The sequence below is a fragment of the Macaca mulatta genome, chromosome 9, assembly GCF_049350105.2.
Source record: "Macaca mulatta isolate MMU2019108-1 chromosome 9, T2T-MMU8v2.0, whole genome shotgun sequence".
NCBI lineage: Eukaryota > Metazoa > Chordata > Mammalia > Primates > Cercopithecidae > Macaca > Macaca mulatta.
The window spans coordinates 22,274,224-22,292,951 of record NC_133414.1 but is presented as its reverse complement, the minus strand read 5'-3'; the positions used below and the strand labels follow the sequence as shown (position 1 = coordinate 22,292,951).

The following is an 18,728-nucleotide window of genomic DNA, read 5'->3' as shown; positions in this document are numbered from 1 at the left end:
TAAGAGAGCTAAAATGAGAAACAAATCTGAGGGAACAAAATGGAAGTTGCAATTCAAATCTAAATGTAGGAGTAAATGGGCTAGATTATTCTGAAGTAAAATAGCAGAAATTCTAAAATCTAAAGCTATCTAGTTGTATTTAAACCATATTATGGTTTAGCTCAGTTCTGTTGGAACATTTGCAGAGTAATTTTTTTCTAGAGAAAAAGCAGTTGGCTTCAAAATGTACTGATTTTCTTGATTTTTGAGGCTAATCAAGTTTAACTGGTGGATAATTACAAATACAACTAATGTTGTGTGTTTTTTCAATATGTAGGAACTGCAGATTCCCCAAAATAATATTTTAGAGAAGTTCTTCTTTTTTTTTTTTTTTTTCTTTTTTGAGACTGCGTTTCACTCTTGTCGCCCAGGCTGGAGTGCAATGGTGCTATCTCAGCTCACTGCAACCTCTGCCTCCTGGGTTCCAGCGATTCTCCTCAGCCTCCTGAGTAACTGGGATAACAGGCGCCCACCACTATGCCCCACTAATTTTTGTATTTTAGTAGAGGTGGGATTTCACTATGTTGACCAGGCTGGTCTCGAACTCCTGACCTTAACTGATCCGCCTGCCCCAGCCTCCCAAAGTGCTGGGATTACAGGCATGAGCCACCACACCCAGCCTAGAAGTTCTTATTTGAGACAACTAAGTCAAATATATCAATGAAATGCTGAAATGTAATGTCTGCATGTGTAGTTTAAAAAGTACAAAGTACATATGTTTCCTTTTGCAGTTAACAGGCAATTAAGAATCTTTAATCTATTAATATTTTATTTAAGGAATATTATAAACCTGGTTGTTTATATTTAGGGAAGAAAATGGTTAAAGATCTCTTGGAATTAATTGTATTTTCAACTAAATCTTTCATATGTCGATGGCAGCATTGCTTATTCTAATAGTGATGGTGGGAGGTCTTTTTCAGGCGGCGTTGTACACAATGACTTTGAAGATTGTTAGGTGCCATCATTATGAGGCTATTGTTACTCAGTGGGAATGTGGTTGAAGTCACATTAGGAGATGTGATATTGAACATAGGCTTGAAATTTATCATGCAAGATAAGGCGACTAAATAATTGCCCTTGGATAAAATAGGTTGGTATCGGCAATGGGAAAAAGAAACAAAAATTAAACAGGCACACACACACACACACACAATGCACACGCACACACTCTGTCTCCCCAGAGACCTGTCAGATGCTAAAATGACTCTTACAATAAATCTAAAAGTCATTGCTTCGGAAATGATGCTACTTTATTTGAGCTTGCTTTTCCAAAAGTAGATGAATTGCTGTCTCTATAATTTCTTCCAGAGATGTTTTAGCATACTTCATCAACCACAAACACACAAACTTCTAGTTGGATGTTTACCACACATATGCACACAAATTAGTGACTATTATAGAGTAACCTCTATGAGCCTAACAAGCCTGGCTGGCACATATCCCGTGCATTTAGATTCATTTTTCTTTACCTTTCCCTCTTTCTCACTTCTACTGCCCCAACGGGGAAGGGTTGACTGCCTCCTTTTCAAATTTCAGATCCAGTCTTACTCCTAGAAGCTTCTCTGCTCACCATACCATAGTGTGCTTACACATTTCTGAATTCGCAGTGGTTATTTTGAAAGGAATCTCACACTGTTTTGTCATTTCTTCTGTAATAATTTGGGTTTAGTATAGTCAAGAGTTTGGGTTCTGAAGTCAGATTTTTGGCATTAAATTCTGGCTCCCCCTTGTTTCTGATATTTGACCAAGTTACTTAATCTGCTAACCTTCAGCTCCTTCATTGGTGAAAAGAAGATTGTGGTGGCGATTACGCCAACTAAAACATGCAACATGCTAAGCGCAGGGCTGGAACATTGTAAGGAAGCAAACTGAACATCCCAAATTGCCCAAAACTAAGGATGTCCTGAAAAGCAGATTTAAGAGCTAAACTAGTAAAATCTTGAGCTAATGGGGTTGTAAGCACTTAACTTATATTATCAAATTTTTATTGTATGCAGATTCCGTATTCCTGGGGAAGTAGAGTCTTATGTTACCTCTTTCCCCCCCTAACTTTCACAGGGGTACACACCTGAGTGCTTAAATACTTTTATGTAGGTTGCATTTTCTTATAAAGATTTACAGGTTGCACAATATGAATGTACTTAATGTCAAACAACTGTACAGCTAACAATGATTAAAATGATACATTTATGGTATGTATATTTCACCACAATAAATAGATTTGCAATCTTAAAGTAATAATGGCGATAATTGTTTTATTACTATAAGTAGTATTTATTTCTGTAGTATGGTCAGCAGTAAGCAGGATATAGTATATACTAAGAATAGGTTATATTATAGGAATAGAAATAAAATTTAGCTAAAACTAGAAAATTAAAACAAAGATAATATGAGAGTCTAGAAGAAGAGAATTGATTATTAGGATCCTAGCATTGGCTTGACAGAGAATTTTTGATTTTGCAAAGATGTTTTAGGCTGCACACTTCCTCTTTCCTCTCAGCTGATGACCATTAAGTCCTGCTCTGCTCCGCCCCAAAGAAATGGGGTCCACCCCCCCTTGCTGCCTTGTGGCACTGGCTTTCCCAGTAATGTTGCATGCTAACCTCCAAATTATTCTACAATGAGCTTTTTCTTGACTTGGATTTCTTCCTGCAGTCCCAGGCTGTTTCCTGAGGCCCAGGTTCAAACATTTGCCTCCACAGATATTGGAAACAAGGCACTGGGGGAAAAGAGGGAATTGGGGAATCGTGTGTTTAAAATAGAGCCACATATGCCCCTAAATTCCTGTCAAATGGGGGCGAATGAAGCCAGCCAGTTCAGTAGGTCTGCATTGTGGCTGCTCATTTGAAAAAAATAAGGCACCAGCCAGGCATAGTGGCTCATGCCTGTAATCCCAGCATTTTGGGAGGCCAAGGTGGATTGATGGCTTGAGCCCAGGAGTTTGAGAACAGTCTGGGCAATGTGGAAAAACCCCATCTCTACGAAAAACACAGAAACACTAGCTGGGTGTGGTAGCATGCGCCCGTAGTCTCAGCGACTTGGGAGGCTGTGGTGGGAGGATCACTTGAGCCTGGGAGATGGAGGCTGCAGTGAGCTGAGATGGCATCTCCAGCCTGGGTGACAGAGCCAGATCCTGTGTTGAAAAAAAGAAAAATAAGACACTATTATGCAATTTCCTTTACTGCCACCCTAGAGTCTGATTTATTGTAGTTGGTGTGGGGGACCTGAGCGTAGTACATTTGAAAAGATCCCAGGCGATTTTCATATGCAGTCAGAGTTGAAACACTGCAAGTAACTGATTCTTCCTCTGTCCTCAGTCCTTAATCTCCTGTCCTTCCTTTCCAGGGTTTGTTGCTCCTGCTGAAACTGAAGATTTAGTATATAAGACAGTAATGATTGTTTTTATTTTTAAATGATTCCCAAAGCTTAAGCTTGATTGTTTTGTATCACGACGATTAGGCATGTCTTTAAAACTTGGTGGTTTTAACTCAATTATAGAACACTTCATTTTTATATTGAAGTCTGTGTATTCTTAGTTTATTACGCAGTAAGCCTGTTTCTTAGGCAGTTCCCTATTCAGAGCTTATAATTAAGAATCTGCAAACTAAAGTCTAGAGGCAATCTGGCTTGCTTCTGTATCCTGCAGGGAAGGAAAAGGGGTTTCTGTAGTGCTAAGAATCCTTTCAGATTACAAAACAGCATCTTGTTTCTAGATTATGTATAAGCTTTGTGGATTTAGCTCCCGCTTATGGCTTGTGATCAAATGTGAACAGGACTTGAGGCTTTGACATGAAACTCTCAGTGACACGTATAAAAGCAATTTGAGCAGAAAGGTCCACACCATGGCCCTATGTTATAACCAAGCAGCACAGCCACCTTACTCATGGACTAGACAGGATTTTTTTTTTTTTTGAGACGAAATTATTTTGCTCTTGTCACCCAGGCTGGAGTGAAATGGCACAATCTCAGCTCCCTGCAACCTCCTCTTCCCAGGCGCAAGCAATTCTCCTGCCTTAGCCTCCTGAGTAGCTGGGATTACAGGTGCCCACCACCACACCTTTTGTATTTTTAGTAGACATGGGATTTCACCATGTTGGCCAGGCTGGTCTCAAACTCCTGAGCTGAAGCAATCTACCTGCCTCGGTCTCCCAAAGTGCTGGGATTATAGGCATGAGCTACCGTGCCCGGCCAAGACTAGACAGGATTTAACTAGGCTCTAGTTCATTATTTAATACTTTTTTCATAACTAGCAGATATTCATACTTTCTCTTTTAGCAATTCCTCTCTGATTGTCTCAATAGGGGTTCTTTGTCCTAAAAAGAAAAACAAAACCTCATTAAGTTCTTTGACGTGCATTAGCTGATAAAACAGTAGTCAAGTATTAGAAAATATGACAATAATTGCATTGTATCCTAGACTCTTTATTGGGAAATTTCTGAATGGTGATTTTCTCCCTTTTTCTGGGTTTTTTCAAAAAGTAAGCCCATAAAAAAAAACTCAGATTATTTTCTCTTTTCACATTATATCTGTAGTTAGTCCATAAAGTACTATTTTTTTCCCTCCCTCCCTCCCTCCTTTCTTTCTTTCTTTCTTTCTTTCTTTCTTTCTTTCTTTCTTTCTTTCTTTCTTTCTTTCTTTCTTTCTTTTCTTTCTTTCTCTTTCTTTCTTTGTATTCAGAATTTGGCCATCGACTGTATCTCTATAGTCATTGAGGGGCCTTCAAAACCTTCCCCTTATCTTTGATGACTTGAAACCTTAACTGTGGCTTCACTACACAAATAATTTTTCTGCTGCCTTCCTGTTCAGTCTCTCAGCCTCTGTTGTTTTTTGTTCTGTAAAGTGGGAATGGTATCTGTTTTAGATAGTTGTCGCAGTAATTAAATGATGACATACAAAGCACCATGCACACCAAGGACACTTAATCATATTCTCTTCTTTCACGCACTCTGCGTACATCCCCCACAGTGAACTTCCTTTTGAGTACTCTTCAACCTTTATTGTGGGTACATTTCTTCCTTTCATTTCCTCTAATCTTTGTGTATTTACATATATGTCCTCTTTTTTCCAGTTTTAGATTTGGTAAGCCTCTTAAAATGTTCTTAGCAGGGTGCAGTGGCTCACACCCGTAATCCCAGTGCTTTGGGAGTCTGAGACAAGAGGATTGCTTGAGACTGGGAATTTGAGACCAGGTTGGGCAATGTAGCAAGATCCTGTCTGTAGGAAAAAAAAAAAAAGAATTGGTTGGGCATAGTGGCGTATGTCCAGCTACTTGGGAGGCTGAGGCAGGAGGATCACTTGAGTCCAGGAGTTTGAGGCTGAAGTGAGCTGTGATCACACCACTGCTCTACAGCCTGGGTGACAGAGTAAAACCCCATCTCAAAAAACAAAACAAAACAAAAAAACTTTTCTTCCTCCCTTTCCATCTGCTCCTTTATGATCTTCACATGCATTCACTTCTTTATCTTGGTTTTATCTCTTTCCATTTTAATAATAAACATTAAACAGAAAATGTTAGTGTAGGCTATCTGTGGAAGTACTTTATTGTACAGTAGAAGAGATATTTTGATATTATAAATATTGTAGAATATTCCAAATAGAGCCTGAAATGCTAAGAGCTTCAGTCAGCTTCTAGATCTTTGGTCAATAAATCTTAACCAATGTGAAATGAAAGTTGAGTCACACTTGTGTGTATTTTCATTGACTTAGTATAACTAAAACTATTATTTGTGGCCTTAATGTTGTTGAAATAAAACAACCTGTCAAACTCAAACTCCTTGGTTAGAAAAGCCATTGTCCCCCATCTGTAGCAATGCAAATGGTACCTGATTACTACTTTAATAAACAGGGCACTATGCTTTTACTCTTAGGTTAAAAAGCCCTTGTTTGTTGCCAAATTAACTTAACATCTTGTTTTTTAAAAAATCCTTTGATTCCACGTGTTCATGGAAGAAATCTCATACATGGAATATCTATCTTTCAACCAAATTCTCAATGAACCCAGTGTAAAGCCATTGCTTTAGATTTCCTTTTCCTTGTTTCACCTAAGTTTCAAAAAAAGGCATTCATGTAGCGTAACAATAGAAAAGCAGTGTTTATGCAAAGTCTTCTTAAATTGCCATTTGCTTTTACTAAGTTGGTTTCTTTAGGCTTTCAATTATGTTTGTCTGTTTTTTTGTTTTTTGTTTTTTTTTTGGAGACAGAGTTTCACTCTGTTGCCCAGGCTGGAGTGCATGCAGTGGCATGATCTCGGTTCGTTGCAACCTCCTCCTCCCGGGTTCAAGTGCTTCTCCTGCCTCAGCCTCCTGAGTAGCTGGAATTACAGGCGCACGCCACCACGCCCAGCTTATTTTTTGTGTTTTTAGTAGAGCTGGGGTTTCACCATGTTGGCCAGGCTGGTCTCAAATTCCTGACCTCCTGTGATCTGCCTGCCTCAGCCTGCCAAAGTGCTGGGATTACAGACGTAAGCCATCAGTTATGGTTTTTTATAACCCCTGTAGGAGTTCCCTAAAAACTCTTTTATTGTTCCAAGTATAAGGTAGATAAGTAGGTTTTATAATATCAAAGAAACTTTTTAATAAGTAATTCAGCTAGAGGGCAAATGAGAATAATCAATAAAGGCATGAAGATAAACTGCAAGGGCTAGATATATGGTTATATTTACTCGAAAGTTTCTCATTCTAAACTGTCTTCCTTGCTCTCTCCAACATATACACATTTAGGACTAATACATTACTTTCTTTTCTTGCTATATTTGACAGTAGCACAGGTTCCCTTTGAAAGTCAGATATAAGTAAGGAGTAGGCATAAATATACCTTTTGTGTGTGTGTGTGTGTGTGTGTGTATATATATATATATATAAAGCCATCTTGAGATAAGGTCGCTCTCTGTCACCCAGGCTGGAGTGTAGTGGTGAGATCACATGACAGCCTTTACCTCCCAGGTACAAGCAATCCTCCCACCTCAGCCTTCCAAGTAGCTGGGATCACAGGCATGTACCACCACACACAGCTATTTTTTTAATTATTATTGTTATTTTTAGTAGAGATAGAGTCTTGCTATGTTGCTCAGGCTGGTCTCAAACTTCTAGGCTCAAGCAGTCCTCCTGGTTTGGCCTTCCAAAGTGCCGGGATTACAGACGTGAGCCACCGTACCCAGCATACTTATTTTTTGAAAGCCAAAATGAGAGAACATTGTTAAGCACCATTCTTGAATTGTCAGTACTTAACGGGCACTAAGCTGGGACTGCGATGTATAAACGAGGTGAACCTCAATGTATTACAGAGTATGAGGTAACCTATTTTCCCAAGTTTTTCAGTGTCCATTCCTGAAAGTTTTCCCTAAACATTTCAAGATGGCTGTGCTTACCTCTACACATCAAAACTTAAAGTTCGTAGTTAAATGGTATGACAATGAATTCAAATTTAATTTTTATAAATTTACAGAGATGTTTATATTTAATCTCTAAAACTTTACAAATAGATTCAAGTAGTAATTAATGAAGCCGTGAGTTGTTTAAATGGTTAAAAACCAGTGCAAGACTAACAGTCTGGGGTATGCAGCCTGAATAATTTAATTGGAAATAACCCTGAGTAGCCAGTGACATTTTGTTAATTGGGTAAAAGGCCAGGTGCCCAGGCCCATCCGTGCTCCAGGAGAGCAATTGTTTCTGTCACCCCTTTTCTTCCTGGCATGCCTTGAACATAGCGGATAGTAATAATTATTGTTACCATTTGTGAAGGCTTACTGTGTGCCAGGAAATGCAGTGTGCTCTGTGCACACATTAACTGATCAATATTTGCTGAGAGGAGAGGCAGTGAATGAATAAATGGTCAGTGCTTCCAGATTCTAATACATAGAAAAGCCTTCTTACTCAGCTAATTAAGAGGGCCTGGAGATCTATGGGAATTTCATTCTTTTTTCTTCGTGAGTGGATTTTGACAATATCCTTAATATCTCTTGACATCAAATACTTAAATTTTGTTGATAAAGTTAAAAAGTGTTCTTTTCTGAAGTATTTAATATTTAATCATGTTTTAATGACTATAATATACTATAATTCAAGTGGAGATCTTGGCTATTTCTTTTTGGTCCCCTATCTGGACATAAAGCATAATTTGTAATAACTTTATAAGATAAATTCACTCAAGAACTATTTAAAAAATCCCCTTTCAATCTAATATAATTATCATCTGGAGAACATATTAAATGACTTGTAATTTTCTGATGATTAAACTTATTTAAAGTATTGATGATCTCACTTATCATTAGAGTGAATTTTCTACTTATAAAATATTAATTATTCATAGCACCCAGAATTAAATCTTGTTTCTTTTACTATAAAAACTGTTCTGAATAAATCAACCCATTATAATTACTTTATATACTCAATATGATTAAACAAAAATGGCAAACCATTATGTATTTTATAGCACATATGACATATAAATTTACTAATGTAGCATATAAATTATTCAAAAGACAATGAAGGGCCTGCTATGAAAATACCCTCATTTATAGCTCATGTTTCTGGCCACAGGTAACTTAAATACATTCACAGAGAAACACACAAGCTTATGTCTGCTGATTCTGTGGGATTTTAAAATCTAGTTTCTGTGTTGGCTTCTCTAGAATTTTGAGCTCTTCAAAACATGAACTATGCCTTTTGAATGTCATAATTAGTGGTTTGGAGAGCACAAACTAAAGGAATACTATTTTGATATTTTTTTAATATAGAACAATAATATTTATGAAATTCTTTAAGTGGTTTGTTTTCTCGGGCTTTTGTAACATATTTAGCTGACTTACTTAGTCTTGATAAGTCAGCTGAATATCACTTATTCATAAAACGAAGACGTCGTATATTCTGAGTAAATGTTTCTTTAAAGGGTGTAGACTTTTTAACTACTGACAAACATATGTTGCTAAACATACATTATGTTTGCCATCTTTGTAAAAGTAACATTCAGCTGTATGTCTTGAAATATTGACAGTATCTGTTATATCAGAAATACCCTGTGAAAATGTTTATACTCTGTCATTAAATTCCTTTAAAATTCTTATTTTTCTTTTGGAAAATGCCTAAAAGGATCACATGGTCAAATAAAAACATGATTTCATTAAGGGAGTATGAAAAATTTTTGTTTATGTTTTTAACATAGCATCTGCAATACAGCAACAAGAATGTTTAAAGTATGTTTAACTGCATGCCAAATTATGTTTCCCTAATTACTAAGATTTCTACTAATCTAGAGATCACTTACAACACTGCAACCCAAATTTCACAACACTGAAAAGGCATTTTGTTTCAGAAGCTTCTAGCAGAGCATAACATCACTCTGAGGGCTTGGGATGGGTGTTTCGAGGCTAGCTTTACGGAATCTTTGTGTGTGTGTATGTTTAACACGCAGCACCTGTTCTTCCCGGAGCCTATCAGCAAAGCCATTCCCAAGGCTATGGCTACATGCACCAGACCAGTGTGTCATCCATGAGATCAATGCAGCATTCACCAAATCTAGTAAGTGTCCCTTTGATATGTTCCTCCTTATCTGGTCTTCCCATTTCACCTCAAGCATGTGAATACATGTGGAATAGAGTTGACTGAACATTGGGTATTTTCATTCAAAGATAAATGATGATGTGTTGCCATTTATACAACTCTTTTGAAGGAAGCAAAAAGCTTACAGAGGTAAACTGTTGAGAAAGGAAGGCAATAATAAGCATTATATAAAACAATAAGGCATCCAAAGAATCTACCAGTACAGTATCCTAGTTGTTGCTTCATGATTGGTACTAGCTGATGATGATCTTTATTCAGGCCTTAGGAGCACAGATATTGATGGTTGTATTTACAAGTTCATCTTAAAATGAACACAAAAGCCTAAATTATGTGGCCAAAATATATCTTCAAATCTCCCATTGGAAATCTTGAAGAACTGGTTCATATATTCAGTGTAAAATTTGGAAGCAGTGTTCAACATTTGCTAGTTATACTTGGCTTCTCATGCGGAAATTTCTTCTACAAGCCCTTGACATAGTCTCTTGGTCTTTGCCTCAACATCTAGAAAACTCTTCTACACTGTCCGGTAACTTGAATTGCTCTAAAATTCTTTGGGTCCCAGCCAGTGTCCTCGGTCTGTGAATATACTTGATTTTGAGATTGTCTGATGTTAATGTTAGCTAAATGCTTAGCCTTAAACAAAAACAAATATAGGAAAACTCATTATAATCATAATATAATAAGTACAATTGAGTATGTACCTTAGCATTCAGAACATTTATATGCTCAATTTCTCCCACAGTGATACAGAAACCTATATAGTGAATATATTATGGGTTTTTTCTTTCATTTGTTTTACATATTTTTAAGAGGAAATAAACACTTTTAGCATCTGCTTAAGAAAAGTACATTGCCAGGAGAGATTTGGACTTCTCTGACATATGACGAGTTTTGTTCTCTGAAGAATATGAAATCACATATAATCTAAGGTTTCTGGGGTTATGTGAAGTTGAGGGGAACTTGGCTTTATTATTTCAAAGCCTACTTTTTGATGGGCTAGCTGTTGTATTTAGTGACTTTTCTATCCCTGTTCCAAAAATATTAAGCTTTTTGCTAGACTAGGAAACTTGAGATCAGCACGATGAGATGCTAGGTTTACAGATTTGCAGAGATCCATGTGTTTGAAAACATTCCTAATAGTTACTTTATGTCTGGGTCGATGTGTTGTGATTGGAATTTGTGACTGTAGCTATTTTGGTATTCATCGTATTATCCCTTCTTCCTTTCTCAGAGGACCTACCGAGCCATGTATGATTACAGTGCCCAGGATGAAGACGAGGTCTCCTTTCGAGACGGCGACTACATTGTCAACGTGCAGCCCATTGACGATGGCTGGATGTACGGCACAGTGCAGAGAACAGGGAGAACAGGAATGCTCCCAGCAAATTACATTGAGTTTGTTAATTAATTATTTCTCCCTGCCCTTTGAGCTTTATTCTAATGTATCCTAAACCTAATCTTTTTAAAAGATAGAAGATACTTTTAAGACAACTTGGCCATTATTTTACAATGATGTATCCTTCCTTTGACAATTAGACACACAGGTACCAGGAAGAAGGAATGACCTCTGGGCTGAAAACAGCAGCATTTTCAGTAATTCCTACAAACAAAAATCATTGTGTCTGGACACCTGGTGCTGCTAATTGTGTTCATGGTTTCCTTTGATTGGCTATTGAACCCTTCTGGGAAATGTATTTTTGTAGACTTTACTAGAGATGTTGATTGTCCCTTAAATGTAGCGTGTATATGAAACTTCTTAGCTGTCACTTTGGAATCACCCCAAGCCAATTCTCTTAACTTGGTAATGCAGCCAATAATTTAAAACCCATTTTGCTTTTGAGTCATGAGGCAATTTCCAATATTAGTGAAAATTGCCCAATATAATAAGTGTAAACAGTGGCAGAAGGACAGTCTGGTTAAAATTATATTGACTGGTGGCCTTAGGGATCTAGAAACTTCTACTAAACAGAGAAATTTCCTTGTTCCCTAGGCTGACTGGAATCTATTTATTTCTCATTTGTACCAAGGCATCTCCTACTCTCCATTTATATTCTATGGACCCAAGTCTATGCTCCGTTCCACAGAACGCCAGGACCAAATAACTTCACAGCTACTCTGCAAAGGGCAAATTATAATGTCATTGATATAATTTCCCTAGTAGCATTTACCCTGTTGCATGTCATGTAGATTCAAGCTTCTGTAACATAGGCAGCTGCACTGCGCGTTCCTATTATTGAAGCAAAAAGGGTGACTGATACCTAAAAGCCCTTTCTTCCTCTAGTCGCCAGCTCATCAGAAAACCATACTTTGAAAAGATGCTTGAGATTTTCCTCCTGCATTGCACTCTAGTTTTGAAGGATTTACACCTTAGGAAATAACATGTATAATCTAGTAAATAAGCGATTTAGGTGTTCTGTTGAACAGCTTTGATTAACTTAATGCCACCATTGATTTCAAAGTGAAGAAAACGTAACAGGAGCCAATGAAGCAATGGAAGCTGGAGTGTGACTGGAAAAATACCCGGCAAACAAAGTTACCAATTCCATACAGAGATGATCTGGTGTCTTCTTTTGGAAAATGGTATTCAAATTCTGGAATGGAAATCTAGCCACCAAAACTGGTTAATCAAAAGACGTCCTTTTCCGTCTTCTGGCTTTTATTTTCTAAATCATGTTTAAGGGAATGAAACAGGAATGTCATCAGAGATTTTTCAGTACAGGCCCAAGAGCCTGTTCTCTAAGAAAGAAAGCGTTGTCATGTTTGGATTTTCGAATAAGTGACTTTGCAGGCTTTCACTAGCCCTTGCTGGTGGGTCTTGAAATTTCATCCAGAGCCTGCAGTCAAGGTCACCAAGCCACTGGCGCCCATCAGCAAGCCTGTGTCTTTCTGATTGTGCCGTTTACTGTGACCTGCAACAGGGTAGCATTCATTTAGGGTCTGATTTCACAGTTATGATAAAACTGAAAAAGCAAACATTGCGAAAATGTACTAAAGTGTATGGGTTTTAGGGATATCTGCCTTATATGTTATATTCAAGGAAATTAACAAAACTTCCTGTAAAACATCTTTTAAGGAAGCATTTACTAGTCCAAAGGCCAAAGCTAATTTATTTACACTTTAGAAAAGTTAGCACATGCTTTTGAAAATCTGCGATTTCATTTTATTAGGCTAAAAGAGCAAATAAGCTTTATTACACTGAAGCTGCATCTATATGTCACTGACATAAAGTTGAAAAAATAAATGCAGGCAAATAACTAGAGACTTCTTTAAAGGGGGTTTGGCTGGTTTTCTCTCATTGAAATGGTCAGTCGTGATTAAAGTGATAAAACCCCTTATCTGTTTTGGTACATTGTACACAACCCTACAAAAATAAACTGAACTTGCAATATTTTTGCAAGAATATCTGTCATTAAAACTGAGGATAAAATACCTGCTCAATTTTATTTTACTAAGTATATATTTACGTTTCACCCAGGCAGGCCATTTTCTTTTGTGATTATAAGAAAGAGTAGTTGTTGATTAAATGTTCAGACTAAATGTAGGATAGGTACAATTTTGGGATAAATAGCACATTTATAGGAACCACGATGAAAACTGACTTGAAATAATGCTTGTAATCAGGAAAGTAATTTCATCCACCCATTTCAAAACCAGATTCACTGAACCTAAAAGTCAATACATATTTGAGGAATAAGTCTCCTAAAAGTTTAAGCTTCATGTAATAATGTTTGCATAGCAAAATATTTCTGCTTCAAGCCTTTAGGAATTAAGATCTGATCAGAATTCAACTAGAGGGTAGTTATTTTACAATGAAGACTGAAACTGAACAAGATGTTACATGCTTTTGAGGCCATAATTTGGTAGTGTTGGCAGTTGTTAATAAAGCTTGTCAGGATGTTAAGAATCTCAGGAGAAATATTGGAAAAGTATATGTATAAAACCAAAGTGCTATTTTTAAAAGCATCATTTAAACAAAATTACATGCCTGAACAACTTTTCTACTTTCCATGTCCTTCCCTCCCACCTTCAATGGGGCAACAAGTATCTTGTGCATAAAGCTGACAGCTAAAGAAGATTTTAAAAATTGAGTTAAAGATGACTGTGTAAATGTCCAAGCACAGAGAGCATGCACCTGTCTTTCTGAAGTTTGATGTGTTCTCAAGCCTGACAGAAGCACAAGGAACAGTTTGATACACTTTTAAAAGATTCTGAAAACAAAGCTGTATGGGGATCCTCTCTCTTTCTCTCGAGCAAAGTATAGCAACAGAATATATTGCTTTTGTCGTAAGCTTTTGTAGTATGTTTTTACTAATAATTCTTGTTCTCTAGAAAGCTTTCTATTTCTAACCTATGGCAAAATGAATCCTTCATGTCTTCTTGTTATTGTTTACACACTTGCAGTGTAGCCCAGTTTGAAATATTTATCTGGTTATCAAATGTCCATGGAGGAGGCTCTTGATGATCCCAGGTCTCCCCGACCTCCATACACCACACAGGCATTTGTAAGCACAGTTTCCTCAAGCACCTTGTAGGAATATGGATAAGATTAGACCAGCCCCTCTCTGGCCACTGGGTTTATTTCTTGAAGAAGATGCAGATCTGGTTTTTCCAATGTGCCACAGTCTTTTTACCTCTTCTCCATGCTGAGCTTGACAGCACTCTGGGAATGAGGAACAAGACTTTTCTAAAAAGACAGTGGAAGTTCAAGGGGTGTACCTCATTTTCAGGTTCATCCATCTCCAGTGGAATGTTTTCAATAAAAGGTGAAGAAAACGTGTGTGATCTTTAATAACACATCCCTATAGAAAGTGGATAAAATATATACCAAAACGATAATACAGATATATACAAATATAGGTGCCTTTTTGATTACTCTTGTTTGTCTAGTATGGTCTTGGAAAGAAAACCAAGCAAGAAAGTTGCTGCATATTCTGTAGTAATATTTTATTACACATGATTGATATTTTTGTGGTAGGGAAGTAGGATGCTCCTGACAGATATTAAAGGTGTTAGCTGATGATTGTATTTTATCTCTAAAGATTTGGAACTTTAGAAAATGCCCACTTCTTCCCTCTATTTCTGGAAGGTTCTTTGTGGATTTATATACAGTTGAGCTATATAAACATTAACTTTAGATTTGGGATTTAAAATGCCTATTGTAAGATAGAATAATTATGAGGCTAGATTCACTACACAAGATGAACTTCACTTCATAAATTAAGTATACCATAGCGATTTGTTTCTGATAATCTAAAAGTGGCTAGATTGTGGTTGTTTTGGGTAACATGATATGGAGGTGGGAGAGCTTTTAGTTAAGTAAGAAGCTATGTAAACTAACAAGGATGCTAAAATAAAAGTCTCTGAAGTATTCCATGCCTTTTGGACCGTTTCCTGGCAACTAACTGTCAACTATTGATCAAAAAAGTCAAGGCATTGTATGTTGCTTCTGTGGTTATTATTCCATGATGCTTAGACTACTTGAATCCATAAACTTGGAAGAATCTTTGAGCAAATTTTCTCAATTGTCTGTATGACTTCAGTATATTCGTGGGAATTCCATAGGATTTTTGTGTTTGATATATGGTATCCAGTTTGCATAGTATCTACTTCTTTGTAATCCAGTTGCTGTTAAGAATGATGTACTTTAAAGGAAAAGAGAAAACTGCATCACAGTCCCATTCTCCAGTGTCCATGCAATGAATTGCTGAGCATTTAGGAAGCATCACCAGGTGTATTACAGGCATGATGTGAAACTTGATATTTGACCTGTGATCAAAATTGAACCATTGTGCAGTTTGGCTTCTATTTGCTTCAAAATATGTAGAATTGTGGTTGATGATTAATTTGCAAGACTAACTTTGAGAGTGTAACAGTTTTGAAGAAAACATTGAATGTTTTCCAAATGAAGGGGCTTCACAGAATGTTACAATGTTATTAATATAATTTGGCTTTTGTTATGCAAATTGTTAACACCAGCTATTAAAATATATTTTAGTAGAAATGCTTTAATTCATATTTTTTTCCTCTACACTGTGAATCTTTAAGCCTTGGTGGACTAGAGCAACATCGCGCTGCCCAAAGGACTAACCTATGCAAACTAGTTCACATTTTAGTGGATGTCGCAGTTAATGTGTAATAAGACATTATTTCCCCTGCATAATGTACAACAGCATTGAAATGACACATTAAGCCTAGCATCACATTGTATAGTATAGTCACTCACAAACCCTTCAAGGCTACCCTAATCATTAACATTAATATTTGTTTAAAAGCAAATCACCGATTTAGCTATTGAAACTACTTGAATGACGGCAAACCAGGAATGACAGATGGCTGTGTCAGCAATGGCTTTAATGTGTTCCCTGCAAGTGATCTCCTATGATAAAACTGTGTTCTCAAATGCACTCTCTTCAGGGTCTTAATATTCTGTGTCTTCTCTCTGTATTTGTAAAACATTATAACACATTAATTTCCTATCTCTACACATTTGGTTTGCTTAAATAAATGCAGGATATAAAAAAATGGTTCTACTTCTTGGCTCTCACCGTGGTTTCCTGGAGCATGGGTTGTTAGATGTAAGTAATGCACCCTCATAATACCCTGGGTCTGAGTAACATGACAGCTCACATCAAATCACATCAGAGGTGTGTGCTGGCTTCAGTGTATTTACATTGCTGAATCAGTCAAGATATTTTCCTCCCCCAAATGAACTTAGTTGTAAGTAATAACAATATTATGCTTTTCCAAGCTCAGTATCTTTCTGATTTTATATCAAAGCACTGCAACAATGCTTCATTGTAGTTAACTTCTTTCAAGAATAAATTCCTCATATGTCCTCAATAGTACAGTTCTAATTTCCTTATATTCTTAAGATGAAAGAAATGGCTTGGAGCAGAGAATAGAAAGTGTGCAAATTGAGTACATAAAATGGGAAGAAACTGATTTCTCAGCTAAGAAAGGCTCATTTATCATAGAACACAATTGCTTTTTTTCCCCCCCTACGCTTCCGATAATTGAAAAAGTGAGTGATACCCTATTTTTCACTCTCACATAAATCTATGCGATTTGGATGCTAGTCTTACTGTATTATTTTGTAAAAGTTGGTCTTTGGCTCATAATCCTTCCTAATTGTAAATTGATAAACTTTGCGGATGACATCTCATAGAATAAACACTTCTTCCAAATACTGGATTTTCTGGTTTTTATATTCCATAAGTATGAAATGAATATTTTGATAGTATTATGAATTAAACACACCGTATTTGAAATTACAAGGCAGCACAGTTATTTATTTGAAGAATTTACTACCTTTTTTCCCCTCTGAGACTATTTTTTTTTCCATTCACGATTATAAATGTACTGTTTGCAACCCAGGCCACAGAGGAAATGAATACTTTAGATTTTTTTTTTTTTCTGACAAAAACTAATTTAGGTTTTAAATAGACTGTGCTTATAATTTTATTATCTTAAACATTTGTGAGGTTAGTTTTACAGGTAACTGTGACATACCCACCAAACAACTTTTCTACCAAAATAACTTTCTATAAAAATACTCATATATAATAAACTAAAAAGTAAAAAGGGAAAGTTTTGCTCTTTTCTTTATATAATCTCCTTTGATATGGTTTGGCTGTGTTCCCACCCAAGATCACATCTTGAATTGTAATCCCCATCATCTCCCTAATCCGCACGTGTCAAGGGAGAGACCAGGTGGAGGTAATTGAATCACGGGGTCGGTTTCCCATACCCTGTGCTCGTGATGGTGAGTGAGTTCTCACGAGATCTCATGGTTTACTAAGTGTTTGGTAGTTCCTCCTGTGTTTATTCTCCTTTATGCCACCTTGTGAAGAAGGCGCCTTGCTTTCCCTTCGCCTTCCACCATGATTGTAAGTTTCCTGAGGCCTCCCCAGCCATTCTGAACTGTGAGTCAATTAAACCTCTTTCCTTTTTAACTTCCACATCTCAGGCAGTTCTTTATAGTAGTGTGAAAATGGACTAATATATGCTTCTCCTATACAGAGGGTTTGAATATGAGTTTTGTTATGGCAGAAAACTGGGTATGGTCCAGTTGTGAACTTTAGCTCCTTTCTGTCATTCTAAGCAAAATTCTCAGGCCTTTGTCTATTATGTTTGTATTTGGGGGCTGCAGAGTTCTAATGAAAGAAAAGCAGAATGAGAAAATGGATTCAAAAGTTGCAAAGTCAGTATTAGAACCAAGGGTCTAGTTGCTGATTTTGTGTTTACGTTATGGCATTTTAATCTTTGTAGCTTCCCCCTCCACATACACAGTTCCTTTTCTGTTTTGAGCAGCAAACATGAAAGAGAATAGTAAACTAAAATAGAGAAATGGACAACATCTAAACTCCTGTTATTCTACCTCAGGAAAGAGGAAACTTTTCTGCATCCCAAATTGAGTCATCAGATCACTCTTGAAGGGAACTGGTTTCTGATTCTTAACACAGGACAGTCACACTTCTTGCCATTTTTCCAGAGGGTTACTGTCCAAGGCTATGTGGCCCCAACTAACTTTCATTAATTTTTGTGGATAACCATGCTCTGTCCCACATGCTGTCACTTCCCTGGTCCCAGCTGATTGGATTGAAGTGACTCTGCAGGGCTACACAAGACTTTGCCTAACAGGGATGGTGGTGGCTGAACCTGCTCAGATCTCCCTGAAGAGGCCTGAGCTCAGGACAGCCTCCTGAGTCCAGGAGGCTACCTCCTTTGCTGTCCTGCATGCCCTTAGAGCCCCCAACAAGGCCAAATCCTACGCTCCTTTCCACACCTGTACGTAAGCTTTCCTGGAGGTGCCTTTGAAAGGCTTTCTATGGCTTGCAAGCAATCAGAGATTTAGACTAACAAAGCCGCCATATACATTCATTGGCACAGATTATAGGGTTATTATTTACTTATACATTTTTGAGACAGTGTCTTGCTCTGTTGCCCAAGCTGGAGTGCAGTGATACAATTATAGCTCACTACAGCCTTCATCTCTCAGGCTCCCGAGTAGCTGGGACTACAAGCACACACCACTGTGCCTAACTAATCTTTTTTTTTTTAAGGTTTTTTTTTCTATTTTTTTTTAAATTAGTATTTTTTGTAGAGATGGGGTCTCACTATGTTGCCAGAGCT

At 37.1% G+C, this 18,728-nt stretch overlaps 1 protein-coding gene across 6 annotated transcripts in view; it reads left to right on the top strand.

The window, feature by feature from the left end:
• NEBL (nebulette) overlaps positions 1 to 16,780 on the top strand; it is a 377,968-nt gene extending 361,188 nt beyond the window's left edge. For all 6 annotated transcript variants that reach the window (XM_015146582.3, XM_077945918.1, XM_077945916.1 and 3 more), the window contains 2 exons: positions 9,448 to 9,554; positions 10,828 to 16,780. In XM_015146582.3, coding sequence (XP_015002068.1) covers positions 9,448 to 9,554; positions 10,828 to 11,004 — 284 coding nt within the window. In that variant the 3' untranslated portion in view covers positions 11,005 to 16,780. The remainder of the gene's footprint in view (positions 1 to 9,447; positions 9,555 to 10,827) is intronic.
• The last annotated feature ends 1,948 nt before the right edge of the window (positions 16,781 to 18,728 follow it).